This window comes from Danio rerio, chromosome 21, assembly GCF_052040795.2.
Source record: "Danio rerio strain M-AB ecotype USA chromosome 21, GRCz13ab, whole genome shotgun sequence".
Taxonomy (NCBI): Eukaryota; Metazoa; Chordata; class Actinopteri; order Cypriniformes; family Danionidae; genus Danio; species Danio rerio.
In genome coordinates, this window is record NC_141041.1 from 14,427,978 (window position 1) to 14,446,767 (window position 18,790).

The 18,790-nt window shown below is 36.3% G+C and overlaps 1 protein-coding gene across 4 annotated transcripts in view; it reads left to right on the forward strand.

Annotated features, from left to right (window-relative positions):
* The first annotated feature begins 1,502 nt into the window (after positions 1-1,502).
* The window catches only part of specc1lb (sperm antigen with calponin homology and coiled-coil domains 1-like b), a 54,432-nt gene continuing 37,144 nt past the window's right edge, over positions 1,503-18,790 (forward strand). For 2 of the 4 annotated variants that reach the window (XM_087300879.1, XM_087300880.1), the window contains exons 1-6: positions 1,503-1,690; positions 12,952-13,132; positions 13,261-13,405; positions 13,512-15,151; positions 16,109-16,316; positions 17,681-17,754. In XM_087300879.1, the coding sequence (XP_087157005.1) occupies positions 12,989-13,132; positions 13,261-13,405; positions 13,512-15,151; positions 16,109-16,316; positions 17,681-17,754 (2,211 nt within the window). In that variant the 5' untranslated portion in view covers positions 1,503-1,690; positions 12,952-12,988. Of the gene's footprint in view, positions 1,691-12,613; positions 12,694-12,951; positions 13,133-13,260; positions 13,406-13,511; positions 15,152-16,108; positions 16,317-17,680; positions 17,755-18,790 lie in introns of those variants that run through there. The other 2 variants (XM_087300876.1, XM_087300878.1) reach the window with 1 other exon arrangement.

Sequence of the window (18,790 nt, forward strand, 5' to 3'; positions counted from 1 at the left end):
ACCAACTACTTTTCGTGAAGACAGAAATCATAAAGGATACGGAAAATGTGTTTTTAAAGGTAAAAGTTTGTGTTTAAACAGACCTGTCTCTGACATATCAGGGATAAATACAAATATTTAGCATTTCGATTAGTAAAACGCAATAATGCAGAATATTTTACCAAGATCGCCATTGTCAGCCCTAGGTTAACTTTAATTTGTGCTTGAATGACTATTATAGTTTCTAAACTACAACTACACAAATAGATCATTTGTATTTTAATAGCAATACTAATAATACTAACGGAATAGACTTGCTGAAAGGTTTATTAAAGACTAAATAACATTAGTCTTGACATCTGGGTCATATAAATTTGAGAATGTCCTGCAATGTCTTGTTTTAGTCAGGGGCGGATTTAAATTTGGTGGCACCCAATAAATACTTAAAATAATATATTATATCTATATCAAAATATAATATTGTTTTCTCTCATATTTAGTAAAGTCGAAGGTCTAATAAATAAAAGTGCATCATAAGTATTATGTCTGTGCAAATTAGCAGTCAAATCAGATGAAGATTTAGTTTAAAAAAAAATCTATTTATTATTTTTAGTTGTTTTTTGTAGAAAAAGCCAGCAAAACAACAAAACAAACAAATGAATAAATAAATTAATTAACTAATACAAATTGTATTAAGACTTTTGGTTGCCTAGGGTCTCCAAATCACTAAGTCCGCCCCTGGTTTTAGTAGTCCAGTATATATATATATATATATATATATATATATATATATATATATATATATATATATATATATAATTTTTTTTCAACTACTTTACTAAAAAAGTTATTTTAACATTTTAAAACACACTATATAATCATTCGCATTTTTAGCCTGCAGGCCCAGGTGGGGTTCGAGTGGTTCGAGGTTCTCTCCTCACTGACAAAGGTCCAGAATTTGTGCCATACACAAGCTCATTTGTCCTATTATGGCTACTATGCCATAATAGATTGTAAAATTAACCATTAAAGAAGGCTTTAAGACCAAGCAGAATCCTCTTTTGTTGCTTTAGCGTGCCTGAGGTGCTGACCAGTTTGTGTTTGCCTAATAAATGACAATAGGCTAGTTGTTAACTAAAAACTTGAACAGCCTCCTTTTTAAATGATATATGGTGTTATAAAATTGTATTTGAAAAAATAAGTATTATTCTCATTTTTTTCTTCGAAATATGGAAATGTTTTAGTACAATAAAAAGTGTGCTTGATGACCATCAGACAAGCTAATCCAGCAAAAATAATGCTTAAAAAGTATTTAAACCTCCAAACTGAATAGAAAATGAGCCTAATGTCTGCAAAAAAGGTTAATATTTAATAAAAAAGAGCCACCCTTTTCACCAGGCTGGCAACGGGCCTGTAGCTTTAAATACCAGTTTATGAAATCAGTAAAAGCGTATATTGTCCAAAACTTTTATTTTGTAAAATATATAAATTTACTGAAAAAGGCGTGGCCGAAAATTGTTTCCGGCTTCACACGTCGCGTTTGGTTTCGGCTCGGAAGGAGGACGGGAAACACAAGCATCATTCCGCTGCCGGGGAGTCGGGAAACTGAGATTTTTTTTCTTACACCATCAAATATTTTATTAAAATTTCTGCAATGAATACGTAAACTTGCTGTGGGATACATCCTAACAAGTTCTCCGAGGAGCACAAGGTAAACTGTCATTTAAGTTATTGTCCTCTCCTTGAAAGATGTCGCTTATTCATCTGAATTGTTGTCCCGGCTGGATTGTGGTCAGTTTTGTCTAAATAAAGGCCAACAGAAAGAAATTACAACTTTATTTTCCCTTAATGAAATGTGATATATTGTAATATAAAAGTGTATCGATCCTGTCGTCTGTCTTTGACTGATTTCATCAGTTCTATAGTTGCAGTTTTGCTTTGACAAGTTTGTGTGGTGATGGAAGAAATGTTGCATGTGCGTTAGGATGAGTCATAATAACTTTTATTGAGGTGAAGTTGCTTTTATATTCAGGATTCGTTCAGTGACAACTTGTAACACGTTCTCTATATCGTTTACCATGGTATTTGGTAACAATCAGCCTGAAATCACATGAGAGCATGACCTCAAAAACAACATTAGCACTGTTTATTTGACTGTTAACAATGTTGAACTTTAAAAGTCATTGGCTGCTAATATGATTTCACTATTTATGATTTGCAAAGGATGCTTTTCTGAAAATATTATTAAGGAGAAAATGTGTGGATATAAAACCAACTTTACCTCAAAATAAATTTTATGTTTGTTTGTGGAAATTATCATGGCAGTAGGCATTAGCTGGTATTAGATTCTGATGGTATGATAACCTTGGATAAAAATATCACGGTTTCACGATATTGTGATTACACCTCTGAATATATAATATTTTGAAATGTCTGGGTACGAAACACCAACTTTTCCCTCTTAAAAACAATGTATTTTACTTTGAGAAACATTTGAAATATTTTGAAGCAGTAAACATGTTCTGCTGTCTTTTTTAGTTTAAAAAAAATAAATATTTCTAGACAATTTAAAGTGGTATCTTTAAATATCTTTTTGCTAGTGATACTTTTGTCCTACAAACTAAAAAACACAAATAAAATGTTTTACACATACTTTAGGAACGGTAGAGCATACAATTTTGGCAGTTTTAAAACTTTGACTTTTCCAAACCTTATATACCTTACCTTGTTATACCTTGAAAATGGTTTTCATCCTATGTCTAGATGGCAGCTGTGTTAGTGTCATATTTAAAACTTCATATGCATATGGAACACTTAATAAATAAGTACACTTTAATATTTCATTGTATTGTTTAATGTGTTAAAGTTACTTATGCCTTTTTTTGTGGTAAAATGTATTAGATATGTATGACAAAATAGTATTTAGCATGAGTATACTTTAGTCATCCAAAACCAAATGTTGGTGTTCATTTACTCAGCCTTATAAGCCATCCAAGATTTGTGAAACTTTTATTTAAGTAGAACATTAAAATAGATTTTTGGCTTTGAATTTGGTCCTTGGTGATTCATAAAATGCATCTACTAAAAGTCAAAAATATACACTCCAACTTGCTGGGTTATTTCTGACCAAATTTGGGTAAAATATGGACAAAACACACACTAGGTTAATACAAATATATATATAGCTAATGTTTAAACAAGTTTTGGGGCTTGTTCACATTTTATCCAAATTTGGGTTGAAATAACCCTGCATTTATTAAGAGTAAGCAACACATCTAAAACCAATCCATGTCAGAAACTAAATGTTATTTATAACATTATTACCTTTAATCCTTATCCAAATGCACATTCACAACAGTCTGTAGTATGAACTTTTTCTTTTGGGTGAACTTTCACATGTAAATGTAAAACGTGAATCATATTTTCTTTACGCCTATTCCACATCAGTTTTTGTCAAATATCTTAAAGGTGATTTAAATCTGCTCGGTAGATGTTTTTATTGCAACAGGTTTGTTTATTTATCAATAATTGTTCAATGGTGTTTAGTATCTGTCAGTTTCAGAGGACATGTCAACCTCTCAAAAGTGTTTTTATGTCCAGCACTCGTACATTTAATTAAATAAAAGCTAAGAATTATTTTAAAGTCCATTTCGCAGTTCATCTTCAGAAAGAATGTGTCAGAAATGTCAAGCGGATTTTCCTTTACTGCTGTTCAGATTCGGCTCTGCTGAGTCTATGGCATCCATAGCTTTTTTTTCTTCCCATAAAGGCATTTGATGAGCTGGTTTGAATTGATTCTAGCAGGCAGCAGCACATTCCAGTGAACCCAGTGCACCCAGACATCCAAAGCATTTCAGGGAGTGTTTTAGGGTAGAGAAAATGGGAAAACTTTCTGAGAGCATAAGGTTGTGTAATTGATTGAGATCACCATAGGAATTATTGTTTTCATTGAGCAGCAGGAAATCCTATTGTAATAGCTGTTTTACTTTGCTTTATTTATTGAGCATTTCTGCCAAGAAATATCGTTTTGATGAATTGGATTGAATGATGTTTGAAATTTTCTTCACTTTTTCCTTAGTGGAACTGCACCTAAGGAATATTTTTCTTGGTCCACAACAGATCAGTCTGTCAGTTTTATTGCTTTCAGATTCAGAACTCAACACTTTCCACAATTTTTTCTCAGTGGTGATTGGTTAGTCAAACATATTAAAATCTGAGATTCAGCATGGCAGTTTTGGCTTATTGCTTTCCCGTTTTCATCAAGTTTTTTGAATTAAAACTGACCCTATTTGCTTTGATAATACATGTTTGTGGTCATATTGTGAATAATTCTTAGGTGCATGTCATCTTAACCCTTTAACTGCAAGAAGACTCCATGAATACAATGTTTAGATTGCATTAATTAACTCCTAATGCTGTTAGTTAACACATTCAATGTATTTTTGTTTTTTCAGCACATTTAAAATATCAACCTCTACCAAATGGCTAATATGTTGATTTATGGTAAAAGTAACAGAATTAATAAATGTCCTATAAAAAAACTAAAAATATAAAGTGTAAGACCAATTAAAAAAAAATTCAAAATAAAACAATTTTGTATACTACTACATCATTTTTATTTTTTGAAATATGCCATAAAATATCTCATTATTACATATCTCATATCTCATTATTCTCATTTAACATGATTTTGGTTTTATTGTAAAAAAAAAAAAAAAAAAATCAAGTGTAGTAGTGCAACAGGATTTAAATTTTTTTTTTTGCAAACCAAAAATGCTGTGCTTGTAAACCTTTATTTTAAACAGTCATTTTCTAAATGATCTTAACATTCATTATTAAAAACAGTAAAAACATGGTCAACCATTTGGTAGAGGGGGCAGTCAAAGGGTTAAAAGAATAACCAAAACATAGCCTGAAAAAAATAGAAAATAACATCATTTTCTCTGTGTAAACATCATAAATGTTATTTAGTGAAAATGAAGGTACATGTGTGACATCGCCAACTGCTGGCCTGGCATACATAATACAGCATTTTTATCTAGAACATGATTCAATGTTAAATTTTCTTACATTTCCCATATTGTAATCAGGATCAATTTGACAATGTTTAGAATACGTTTGACAAATGTCATCAATGCCAAAAGGGCAGCACGATGGCTCAGTGTTAGTACTGTCGCCTCACAGCAAGAAGGTTGCTTGTTCGAGTCCCGGCTGGGCCAGTTGGCATTTCTGTGTTAAGCTTGCATGTTCTCCCAATGTTGGCGTGGGTTTTCTTCAGGTGCTCCGGTTTCCCCCACAGTCCAAAGACATGCACTATTGGAGGTGAATTGGAGAAACTATTGGCCGTAGTGTGTGAATGAGTGTGTATAGATGTTTCCCAGTAATGGGTTGTGACTGGAAGGGCATTAGCTGCATAAAACATATGCTGGTGGTTCATTCTTCTGTGGCGACCCCTAATGAATTAGGGACTAAGTCGGAAAATGGATGAATGAAATTTGCAAAAATAGTGCAGTGTTGTCATGTAAACACACTTATAGTAACTTTTTTTTTTAGTAATGAGCCAATTCTCAACATTTCAATTGGAAAAAAAATGACATTGATGCTCCACAAAATTTTTGATAACGTTAAATTTTGTTCACGCTTCTGACTTGTTTACCAGTATTAGCTTATCAATAATTGTTTGGACAAAATAGCTCAATAAAATGGAGTGTTTTGGTCAATGATTTCGATCATTTAAAATAGTTTCATAGGCTAAATGATGTAGGTAAAAAATTTCAGTGGATTACTTTATATTTTCAAAATCAAAACATTCCTCTAACCTCCAATCATTACATTCCTCTTCACTTTATTACATATCTCCAATTAATTCTCAATGGATGAAATAAAGCTATTCATTGTCATTGAATATCCTGTCATAAATATAGTTTACAAAAACATGACATTTTAATCTTTTCCAAATGTTATGAAATCCAAGAAACATTTTAATGGCTCATTCAACATAAAATACTGTCATGTTTGGCTTGTATGCACATGTATTTGTCTCTTGCGTTTTAGTTAGTATATTAGAAATTACTTTTGCTTTTTAATAGATTTGGGGTTTAATCAACGGCCTCTCTAACCAGTGGACCAGGCCCAGAGACACTGACCTAGTTGTACCTTTCTTAATCACATTAGCTGCTCTCAGAGGAATGATTTTATTGAATGAACACTACTTATTAGTAGTGTTGTGCTTGGCAGCAATTTAAACAGATTTCTCACTTAATGGTAAAAACCCATTTAAAAGTAGTGTTTCCAGACTATGAGCTTTTTTGGTATGTTTTTATTAGGCTAATTTACTGGTTTAGGCGTCCTGCTGAAATAATTGCCGACTGTTCAGTGTGTGTTTGTGCAATCAAGAGTCCAAACAAACGCATTCCTCCTCCCAGCAGCCTTCATACTGATGCTCAATTAACAAGCCGCTGCTGTGTCAGGTCTGTGAGGAATTTCCATTAGACGTGTGTCTGAAATAGCCTAAAGGAAAATCCTGACACTGAATTCATTGGTTTTTGGTCAGATATGGTGGAGGAGTTGAATTTCTTGAACTTTACAGGGACATCTCACCTGTTGTGCATATCAAACTGTTGAGCGTCAGTAGGTCAGGACTGTGGTCACTGTTTACCGGGCCATTAGAGATTCCTGGATTGTTCCCTTTGGCTTGAATTCCCTCTTGAGAGAATAAATTTTTGTTTTTGTTTTTCAAAAGCTTTGTATTATTCCCCGTGCGGTCCTTTTAAAGTTGTAGAAAAAAAGACAGCACTTCACTCGCTGTGGTCTTTTCAAGTTTCAGACCAGGAGGTAGCAGACAAATGTCTTTACCACATGAATGTCCCTTGACTAAACATCATCTGCTTTTCTGGAGTATGAAGCTTTTGGTTATTTCAGGTTGGAAAGTTTTTATGTTTCTTTTGACACATTTCATTTGTGTATTCCAAAGAGATGGTCCAATTATTTTTCATAGCCACCGCACTGGAAAGATCTTCACGTCTATACCACACCAGCACCAGATTTAATGCATCATTACAAATTGTGTCTTTCAGTTTGACCACAGTTTAAACAAGGTCTCTAGATATACACACTATAAGAAATACATGTACAAAAGCTGTTACTGGGACTGTACTGTTTTAAAAGAAACATTTTAGTACTTTCTAGGTTCTAATATGTACTTTTAAGGTATAAAATGAAATAAACCCTTTAGGTACCTTTAAGGTACCTCTATGGATCGTTTTGGTACTAATATGTACGCTTTAAATACAGAAGTTTAACATGAAGCGTCATGTAACCTGTAGCTATACTATTATTGTACCATTAATTCTACTATAATCTGATAATTGTTATTTTAATCATGTACAATATGTCACTAGCTATGTTTCCATCCAAATATGCAAATAAACTTTATGCGCAAAACTGGATTATCGCATAAAAGATGTGCGAATAAAGCAGTGTTTCGATCCAACGATTTAAAGCGAAAAAATCGTCACTTCCTGATTAATTGTCGTTACATATCAACAGTTAAAACTGAATTTGCTACAGTAGGAGAAGCTGCGTCAATCTTTTCTTCATCTACTAAATGACTTGCGCCTCAGAAGGCAGTCCTTACACGCAGTGAAAACGCGGTGGCGTTTGAAGGTGTCAGACACGGAGCACAGACGCTCTTGATTCTGGAGGTTATTAATAATATAATAACACTAATACTGAAACGGTACGGCGTTTTAGAATGACCAAAACAACAGTTTAGATGTTTTACGGTGTGCTTCAGCCTTTTGGTTTCACATTACAGAATAACATGACCTTTTTTAATGCTCATACTAAAATTTGTGCAGTAAACGTGTTTCAATCGTAGTTTATGCACATTTTTTCTTATCGAATAAAAAGTGGATTCTACTCAGTTATGCGCATAAGTTTTTATGTGCATTTTCAAAATTTATGCGCATCATGGCGTTTCCATCAGCCGTTTCTTTATGTGCATATGCAAAATGTGCATAAAAATAGGTGGATGGAAGCATAACTACTGACTTCACAAAAAATTGTGATAGTCAAAAAGTATTTACTGTGTGGTAAAGCAGTTTTAAGTGCTGCTTTTCAGATTGTCAACATGTGGGGGGGATTGCAAAGGTGACATGGATTTTGTGCAGCATTTTAAGTTAATATTGAGTTAGTTATATTTTGACACAATATCATCTGTTGTTTAAAACAGAAATTTCCAAAACTGATTCTGGAACAGAACATTTGTGCTTCTTAGAAGCAACACTGTGGTGTTTAGTTCCTGAATGAATCTGTTTTTGAATAAATCAAGTGAGCCTTTGATACAATGATTCCTTCATAAAGACTGTTACCTGTATGTGGTTGGTTAGTAATTGACTATTTTGAATGAATTGTTTGAATGTATAGTTCAGTGTGTCTTTAGCTATGTTTCCATTCACCTATTTTTATGCGCATTTTGTATATGGAAACCCTTTTACCACACAAATTCCAGTATGCGCATTAAAAAAAGGTCATTTGATATTGTTATAAGAGATCATGTGATGATAAAAATGTGTGTAAATGGACAAACCAGCAGGCTGAGCAAACTGTAAACCATCTGAAATGTTGTTTTGGTCAATTTGAAACACCTTACAGGGCTCGAAATTGCGACCATTTTGGTCGCATATGCGCCCGAAATTTTATCTATGCGACCTTGAAATATATTTGGGAGCATTTCTGCGAGTGTTTAAAACTGTAATGTGCGACCAGTTTTTACTGCAAAATGTTCAGCACATGCGCGGATTCGGGAGACATTCACGCAGAATGCATCTCTAAGCTCTTTGTCTGCACTTGAATCGCGAAACGCAGCGCTCAGGAATGGTTTAAAACAGTTGTCATGTCAACTTGCTGCAGTAAACAAATCCAAGTCCGTAATGCTTGCCCCGCCTTCACGCTCTTCTTATTGGCCCACCACTCCTCTAGCACTGAACGCGAATGATTGGTTAATATCAGCTGTCAATCACTCAGCGCCTTCTGGCTACGGATGACAGAGAGAGCTACTACCGCGAAACATTGTAAAGCGCTGAAGATGAGAATGAAGATAACATAACACTTGACAGATTTTGTTTTAGAAACCATGGCATCTGCAATTACAAATAATGACACATCTTACTTGTTATACCGTTAACACGTTAATTCAAACAGTGCGTGCAGGGCCGGTGAGCGCTCCGTGTATGCTTTGGTCAGTCAGTTCTGTTATAAAAATCTATTTTCTTGTGATAACGGGATTTTGTTGAGACATATTTTCTTCACGCTTGCATATAACGTTATATATTAATTTTTTTTGCTTGTTAGATTGATTAGTGTTGATTTCAAATACAATCAATTTGTTTGTATAAAACTTGTAGTAACGGTGCTCATAATTGGTGGTGCGACTAAATTTTGGCTGATGCGCCTAAATTTTTAAAGTTAGGAGCACCGGTGCTACCAAGCAAAAAGGTTAATTTCGAGCCCTGCCTTACCGTTTCAGTATTAGTGTTATTATATTATTAATGACCTCCAGAATCAAGAGCGCCTGTGCTCTGCGTCTGTCAAACCGCGCATTCACTGCGTGTCAGGACTGCCCTCTGAGGCGCAAGTCACTTATTAGATGAAGAAAAGATTGACGCAGCTTCTCCTACTGCAGCAAATTCAGTTTTTACTGTTGATATTTTGCGCCAGTTAATCAGGAAGTGACGATTTTGTTCAATTTGACTCATTAGATGGAAATGCTCTTTTTTTGCACATCTTTAATGCGATAATCCAGTTTTGCGCATAAAGTTCATTCGCATTTTTGGATTGAAACACAGCTATAGTCATCTCCTGGGAGTGTTATTATCATGTTTATTAATATATTTACTACGTGCTTATCTGTGACTAAAACCAGCCATATAGATTTACTACTTTTTCTATGCAGGATATCTGTGTTGTAGACCACCTTCTAAATGGGTGCTGAGTTGCTTCTTTATGTATGTCAAATGATCCTTAACCCCACTGACATTGAGAGAGACACAGATTTTTAGCATAGTTTGAGCTGATTTGAAAAAGAAACTGAACCCAATTCTTAAAAGCTTTTAAAGCATCTTCCAAACCTCCTTTCCATATTGGCCATGCTCTTTTTGAAGAGCATGTAACCTAAAATATTCAATCTTGTTTTCATTTTCAAGACCCAATTTAGAGTTTGCGCTCTGAGCACAGATTCCCCTGGAGATTGCAGAGTTTGTCCTGTTACCCGATATGAATTTTCTTGTGCGGTCCCACATGTTTGACGCTTTGTTTAAATCATTTTTAGAAGTGTGTTGATTGATATGTCTCTGTGTAGAAGTGTTTTGGCGCTGCGGTCCAGCACGCTCAGATATGTGCAAATGCCCAGTAGCCACTTTCATACGGAGCGTTGAAAGTTGGAAGTCTGGGTGGAATGTTTTGGGTTTGATAGAGAGTCGGCTGCAATGACCTTTCTAGTGCAAAGTTAACCCAGGCTACTAACTCCACTCAGCTGAAGAACTGGAGTGTATCTTCACTTTCCCTTGGGGCTTGTCCAATTGACCTTCGCTAAGCCTCCTGAGTTACTGTTGCTACGCCTGTCAAGCTTTTGTGCCTGGCACGTCTATTACAATGTGCCATTTTTGGTGAACAGGTTAAGATTAAAATGTCTGGATGAACTGATCTGAGATCGCTGTGTGTGTTGTGAAGGACAGATCTATCGATCCTTGAAAACGTGATCAGCAATGCAACGATTGGCTGATGGCACAGCAGCATAAAGACATCATCTGATTAATATTCAATTATCCATGTGAGCAAAATTACATCAAATTTGTAGTAAATGGTTTGTTAAATATGACACGCAATAACTTTACATCTTTGTTCTCGGCTGCAGGCTTTACACTTTCATGCGTCAAGAATATTTAGCAGTTTATTTAATTTTACATTTAGAGCGGATTTTCTTTATTATAGTTCCCATAGTAGTTTTATTGTAGCCTGTTAATTGGTGTAAAAAAATAACTGGATGTTTAAATTGATTTTGCATCACAAAAGCATTTTGATATTGGTAAAGGTGTCTGCAACTTTTGTGAAGCATCAAATCACCGTCATATTAGCTGTCAAAACATGTTTATGACTGCATTAATGTATTATTCCTTGAAAAAAGTTTCATATTGTGTATTATCATACACAGCATTTGTATTATCATACACAAGTAGGCTACTAAAGCGATTGAACGCGTTTGTATCGAAAAAGTTGATATCAATAAATTTTCTCTTTGAACCGCCAGGTGGCAGTCTTTGTTTGTTTATTTTGAAGTGCAGATTGCACAAGTTTTATTAATGCATATTTTTAAATATATATATATATATATATATATATATATATATATATATATATATATATATATATATATATATATATATATATATATATATAGAGAGAGAGAGAGAGAGAGAGAGAGAGAGTTAAAAATACATATACTATTTTCCCAAGTGTATATAACTACTACTGTAAGAAAATATCAGCATTTGGTACATACTTTTCAGTATTATCTTTGCTTGAACTGACCCCGAGCAGGTTGAGCTACCAGAACTGTTGCTATGATTACAACTCTCGGATGAGTTTTGAAGAACGAAACGATCCTGAATTGTCTCAAATCATCAATAACCAAATCATAATAAGTTAGAAAAAATACTGAGTAATCCACATCCGAAAAACAGACCCCAGGACTGTGAGTTGGGTGTGGTGCTTTTTGTTTTGACTCCTGTTCAAACGTATCAACTTAAAAGACTTGTGGGGGAAATAGGGGTGTTTAGGCTGGTGTCTATCAGTGCATGCCTCATCTGTTTGCCATCAAAGGTACCAAACCGCTGTAGTTTTGATTTGCAAAGAGAGGTCATAGGGTCAAGAAAAAAGTCAGAATTCACTTCTCTAGTCGACTGAGCATTCACTGGGGTCTTCATTTCTAGAACATGTGCTGTTATGTTGCAGATTTCTTGTTTTAACCACATTTGTTTTGAAGTTCCAGTTTTATGGATACTTAACCATCACAGATAAATATATACAGTGGCGTAGATTCATTCTTAAATCTTATTTATGCACTCATCTTTAGTGTCTATTTCAAATTTCTTTACTGTAATTAAAGGTGTTTTAAACAATACGAGTTTTTTCTTTAACAACAACTGGTAACATTAACCAGCATCAGGATGATTAAATGATGACAGGGTTTTCATTTTTGGGTAAACTGTCTCTTTGAGGACAGTTGAAGAGAAACATGTTCACACACATAAACAATTTTCATTCTTCACACAGCTAGGACTTTCTTCTACTGCATATAGCTGTGGTGTTTTTTTCTAGCCTCATGCCTCATACTGCTGCTCTGGACCATTAAAGCCTTTTAAGGCTAGACAGAGTTGGTCAGCCCTTTCAACGGGCCTGGCCTCCACCCATGATGATGTGATAAGAAAGGCAGTTCCATCCTCTTCTGAGCCTCCTCCAATCACACAGTGTTGTGTGCCTTCAAACAGTGGCCAATGACTGTTTTCCTCTGAAGTGTCTGAGTTTACAGTGTGTGTGAAGCTGCATAAATAGGGTCCTCCGGGACTGTAATGTTACATTCCAACGGCCTCCAAGCAAAACCATAGTCTTGTACACAATGTGTTCCCCGAGGAAAATAACCAGTGCTGGAGTAAGGTAATGGGATATTTTGATTTAAGCTGGGCATGATTAAATGCTGCAGGACAAAGAGTGGCAGCAATGTTTTTGTGATGTATGTTTTTTTCTGTGGCTGGGTTTACTTAGCAATGCATGACATGTTGTTCATAAACTTATTTTAGCATTGTTTTGTTTCTGAGTTGGGCATTTGAAATTAATCTTCAGTCCATTTTTTGTCAGTCCATTCAATACAGCTTATTCGTCCAAATGATTTACCATCTGCTTTCATTTATATAGATTACGCTGTAAATGTATCAAGAACTTGGAACCAAGCATGAAAAAGGCGACCAAGCCCACGGCCGCCACCTCCAGGACCTCAGTGGGCACTAAAGCCCCAGGCAGATCAGAGGGAAGCAGCAATATGGGCACAGGAGGCAAGATGACAAACAAAACCCAGAGTTCAGCTCCACTTTCTAAGGTAGCAGTTTTACTCTGAGGAATCTGAAACGTTTGTTTTTAAGCATGTTGAACCAAGTGCCAGCTAAGACTGCTGGATTTAACTTGTCTGTTGCAGATCATTAACTTAATTTTTTGCTTGCTAACCAGGCAAAGAGCAGTGATGATCTCCCAGCGGTGAGTGCAGGAAGTGGATCTGTTTCTGCTAGCAACAGTAACACTACTGCTAGAAACAAGAGAGGATCCTCCTCTCAGATCACCAGCAACACTGAGACAAGGTCCAAGACCACTTCAGGTAGTGTTAGGTATTGCCTTGGTTCTAGCATATTCAGCAGGAGGTTTTTTTGATAATGAAATGTCTATAGTAGTTATACATTTATGGACACATTCTGCTTTTACAGGTCTTTCAGGAAGGCGTGCAACGTCAACTGTGTCTAAGGAGCCAGGCTTGACTAGAGATAACTTGCGAGAAAGATCCAGAACCAGTGTTGCCAAAAAACCCACCGATACCATGCCTCAAAAGCGTTCACGATGTCGTACCTTACCTGACTCTGAGTCAAAAATGAGCAAATCTCGCTCAGACAGCCAGATAAGCCATAAAGCAGTTCTTGAGTGTCAAGTGAATGACCTTCTTGGTTTAGCCAAGAGCAAAGACCTGGAAATCCTTCATCTTCGCTCTGAACTTCGAGGCATGAGAACTCAGCTTGGCTTGGAAGAACTTGAGGCTCCTAACCAAGAACAAGTGTCTCAAGAGACCATGCAGCCTCCAGAGAAAGAGGTTATCAGTGCCACAGATGTGGAGTCTACTCTCCTCCTCCTTCAAGACCAGAACCAGGGTATTCTTGATGAGTTAAATATGTTGAAGAGTGAAAACCGAATGCTGAAGGATCGCCTTAATGCGCTCGGCTTTTCTCTGGAGCAACGTCTAGACAGCCCTGAGAAAAGTCTGCGCTGCCTGCCTATGAGTCCTGAGCATGTAGTTGGCGGCGACAGCAGTAGCGGAGGTCACAGTGAAAGTGTACGGGGTGGTATGCGTGCATCCTCTGCAGAAGGCTCTGCTCAAGGCTCTACAGAGGACCTGCTGTCAGAACAGAGACATTTAGGCTCTCCTGATGCTGTGGACAGTGAGTGCAGTGAGGCCTACCAGCCGATCACTTCCAGCGATGATGCTCTAGATGCACCATCAGGTTGTGGATCATCTTCGGAATCAGAAGGTGGGCTGCCGAGCCGGGAACATTCCCGTAGAGGCAGCAGTGGGAACACCAGTGAGGTTTCTGTGGCCTGCTTGACTGAGCGAATCCATCAAATGGAGGAAAATCAACACAGCACGTCAGAAGAACTCCAGGCCACCCTGCAGGAGCTTGCAGATCTGCAGCAGATCACTCAAGAGCTGAGCACAGAGAATGAACGGCTGGGCGAGGAGCGTGCTATTCTGGTGGACTCCCTCTGTCAGCAAGGGGAGCGTCTGGAGCTATATGGAAGACAACTGGAGTACTTTCGTGGACTTCTTGATGAGCATTGTGTGGCCTATGTCAAGGATGATGAAGACGCCAAAAGTGGGCGCTATGTAGAGCTGGAAAGGCGCTATGCCGAGCTGAATGAGGGCTCCCGTTTTGAACGGGAGCAACTTCTGGGAGTGCAGCAACAGCTAAGCAGTGCCCTAAAGATGGCAGAACATGAGAATGCAGAAGCCCAAGGCCTCATGGCAGCATTGAAAGAGCGTGTCATTATGGCAGAGAGAGCTGTGGAAATAGAGCGGCGGGAGCGAGCAGTTGCCAAAGCAGAGTTAGAAGCATTAAGGGTGCTGTCTGAAGGGGAGCAGGTGGAGCTGAACCGCTGTAGAATCCAACTTGAGCAAGAGAGGCAGAGAGTGGCCCAGCTCCTCTCCATCCACAATGCAGGGGATAAGACGGACATACGCCACCTGCTGGAAAGCGAGAGATTAGATAAAGAGCGAGCAGAGGCCAAAGCAGCTCAGTTAAAAGAAGAACTTGGGCACACACGCAGTGAAGCTGCCCAGCTCCAGGAGGCGATTAGCAAGGTGAAACATATTCAGAAAATGTATACCTTTGCTTGCCTTAAAGGAACTCTCTACGCTTTTTGGAAATAGGCCACTTTTACAAGTCACCCAGAGTTCAACAGTTGTCTTTAGCCATTTTTTAATCTATTCAGTTGGCGGCAACGATTTTAGCTTAGCATAGCGTAGATTATTAAATATGATTTTAAAAACTTTTAAATCTATAGTCAATCCAAACATTAATTCTGGAAACCAATTTCTATTGGGGTATTTATTTTTTGTTTTATTATTTTTGTATTGTTTTGTACACTTATTTGGTCATCGGTAGGCCCACACGGAATCTGTGCACGCAGAATTCCGCAGATTTTTAGCCCATGATTGATTGTTTATTTACTTGTGTAAATGTGTGTAACTTCAAATTTATTCAGTTTTAAAATTAATTTCAGTAATATTACTGACTAATATGAAAATATTTATACGATTTATTAACAATACAGTTTGTAAAGTCATATTTTCTGTATTTTAGTAGATATATTATTTGAGAGATTTGCTTTGTTTACCAAACAAAGTGGATCTAGTTGAATTTGGATTGTAAAGATTAAATACAAGCTAAAATGGTGTTACTTTTTATTTCCTATATTAAGGTTTTAGTTATGATACTCCCAAAGTCATTCCACATAAATCCGTAGATTTTTACCAAAATTCTCATCGGTTGCTATTATTATTATATCAGTGGCTATATTAAAACATTATTGTATCAGTCAAATTTCATTTTGGTGTGTTCCTACCATTCAATTACTATTTTATGAATATTACTAATTCAGAGACGATGTTTTTTGCCCACTAGTAAAGTAAGTGTATTCAGACATAGGGTTAGTGTCTTAGCATTGAATTAGTATATTACTTTTTGAAGGTAAAATCAAATCTTTATCTTTATCTAAAATCAAACAAACATCTAACATGTCCTTGTGCTAACTAAAGCTTGAGGATGAGTTCCGAGCATTTCGGGATGATGTCCAGTCGCAGTTAGCAGAGCAGAAGAGGCTACTGGAGCAGCAGTGTTCTGAGCTGGAGGAGAAGGACACTGAGATCGCTGACATGAAGGAGACCATTTTTGAGCTGGAGGATGAAGTCGAACAGCATCGTGCTGTCAAGCTCCATGATAACCTCATCATTTCTGACCTAGAAAGTAAGTTACTTGACCCTTGCAAACACATGCAAGGTGGTATCAGCTATGAAATTTAGTTGGTATATATATAAAATGGACATGTGACATGGCCTAACATAAGAGCCTGCAACTGCACAGTTTGACCAGAGGGGCGCTAAAACCTGTACAGCCACCTCGTGGATGCAATTTCTATAAGGGTGGCACTGATATGAATATTTAAATAATTAGCATATTATTTTTTATTATTAGCAAAGTAAATGCACAGCAGCTTATATATAGTCATGCCACAGGAAAAATAGTGCCAGCGTGGCTTTCAATTGGAATGACAACTTATTTTAAAAGTATGTTAAATAATTTTATTCGGGTGTCTCTGCTATCTCATTTTCGTGTGGTAATTGTAGTTATTCATTCATTCATTTTCTTTTTTTGCCTAGCCCCTTTATTAATCAGGGGTTGCCACCGTGGAATGAACAGCCAACTTATCCAGCATTTGTTTTATGCAGCGGATGCCCTTCCAGCTGCAACCCATCACTGGGATCACTCATACACTCTCATTCACACTCATACACTATGGACAATTTAGCTTACCCAATTCACCTGTAGCACATGTCGTTGGACTTGTGAGGGAAACTGGAGCACCCAGAGGAAACCCACGCGAACACTGGGAGAACATGCAAACTCCACACAGAAATGCCAACTGACCCAGCCGAGGCTCGAACCAGCAACCTTCTTGCTGTGAGGCGACAGCAATCCCCACTGTGCCACTTCACTGCCTAAATGTAGTTATTTGTATTGTAAATAATTTTTAAGTTTAACATTTTCAAAAGTGATTACAGTGTTATATTTATCAGTTAGAATATTTTATGACTCACTAGCCACTAGCTAGTCCGTTAATCCTTCTTACAATTGAAAGGTTAATTGTTTAATTATTAAAAAAAATGTTTTTTGCAGTTTTAAAAATATAGTTTTGGCACACGCTGGAAATATTTCACACCACTATTCCTATTTTCTTTCATAAAACCCTACATTTTTGCATATACATTTGAAAACTGACAAAATTAAAGACAAATGTGCCTAATCCAACTCAGACCTCAAGCAAAAAATGTTTAATTTAAAATTTGAATGAATTCAAATTCTTGTTATGCAGGCTTCTGTCCACATAGGGGCATCATTGAGCCAACTGTGTCTTGACATTAACCTTTCAATTTCAGAGAACTGGATTGGCATGGTCATTTTGGATACCATAATACAAAAACAAATCTATCATATTTCAATGTTAAATGTATCTAAATAATATAATTAATTTAAAATAAATATTTCAGCAGCACATTAATCAGTTTTCTTTATAAATCTGTATTTATTTCTGTTTTTTTGTTTCCCCACAGATTCCATCAAAAAGCTTCATGATCAAAAATACGACATGGAGAAGGAGATTAAAGTTCTTCATCGAAAACTGCGGGTACATTTGTCCTTTTTATTTGCAGACTTTGCACTGTGCTTATAAGATTTAGGAAAATAATTCTATTAATTTATTAATTATTTCAGAAGTAATCCCAGTTACCCCTCAAATACATGCTTTAGGTTTATTTCCTGTAAGTTTGTCATTATCTTGTTATCAAAATGGTTGACCTGTGTCTTGGTATTGCAAGATAATTGATAGCGCTCCACTGGAAGAATGTAGAAAGTCCATCCATTGACCACTGGTTGACAGATTTAGCACATTATACTGAACTAGAAAGAATAACCTACAGTAAAGGGCAAATTTAAGGACTATAATAAATTTGTAGGATCTCTTTATACAGTTCTAAATATCGGCCAAGCAACAAATCACTCTTACTCTGATATGACTGATATGTGTGTATAGATGCACTTTTGTAAGTGACAATAAATGGTTGTGTCTGTCTTAGCCCATGTATGACAACATCTTTAGCTAAACTGATTATGATAACTGAAATTCTTTTATTCTTTGGGGGAGCTGTTTTTGTTTATCATTGGAAGGACATTTCAGTGTACTTCCAAATGAAATGGAATATTGAGTAGAGGGCGGGGCTTTTTTACATTTACATTTAAATTCAGTCATTTAGCAGACGCTTTTATCCAAAGCGACTTACAAATGAGGACAAGTAAGCAATTTACACAACTATAAAAGCAACAATGAATAAGTGCTATAGGCAAGTTTCAGGTCTGTAAAGTCTAAGAAGGAAAGCATTAGTAATTTTTTTTATTTTAATTTTTGTTATTTTTTTTAAATACAGTTAGTGGTATATCCAGAGAGGCAATTGGAGATTAGGAAGTGAAGTGGAGACTAAAAAGTTCCCTCATAACATGCAACTGTACAAGGGGCGTGGCTAAAAATATTGTGGCTGAAGCCGTGAACAACAGAAAAAGACCACGAGAGCAATTGGCCAGACTTTTGATATTTTTTTACTTTTACTACTTTTGTAGTGATGAACAATTAAAACTCTTTATTTAAGTACTGGTTGGGCCATTTATAT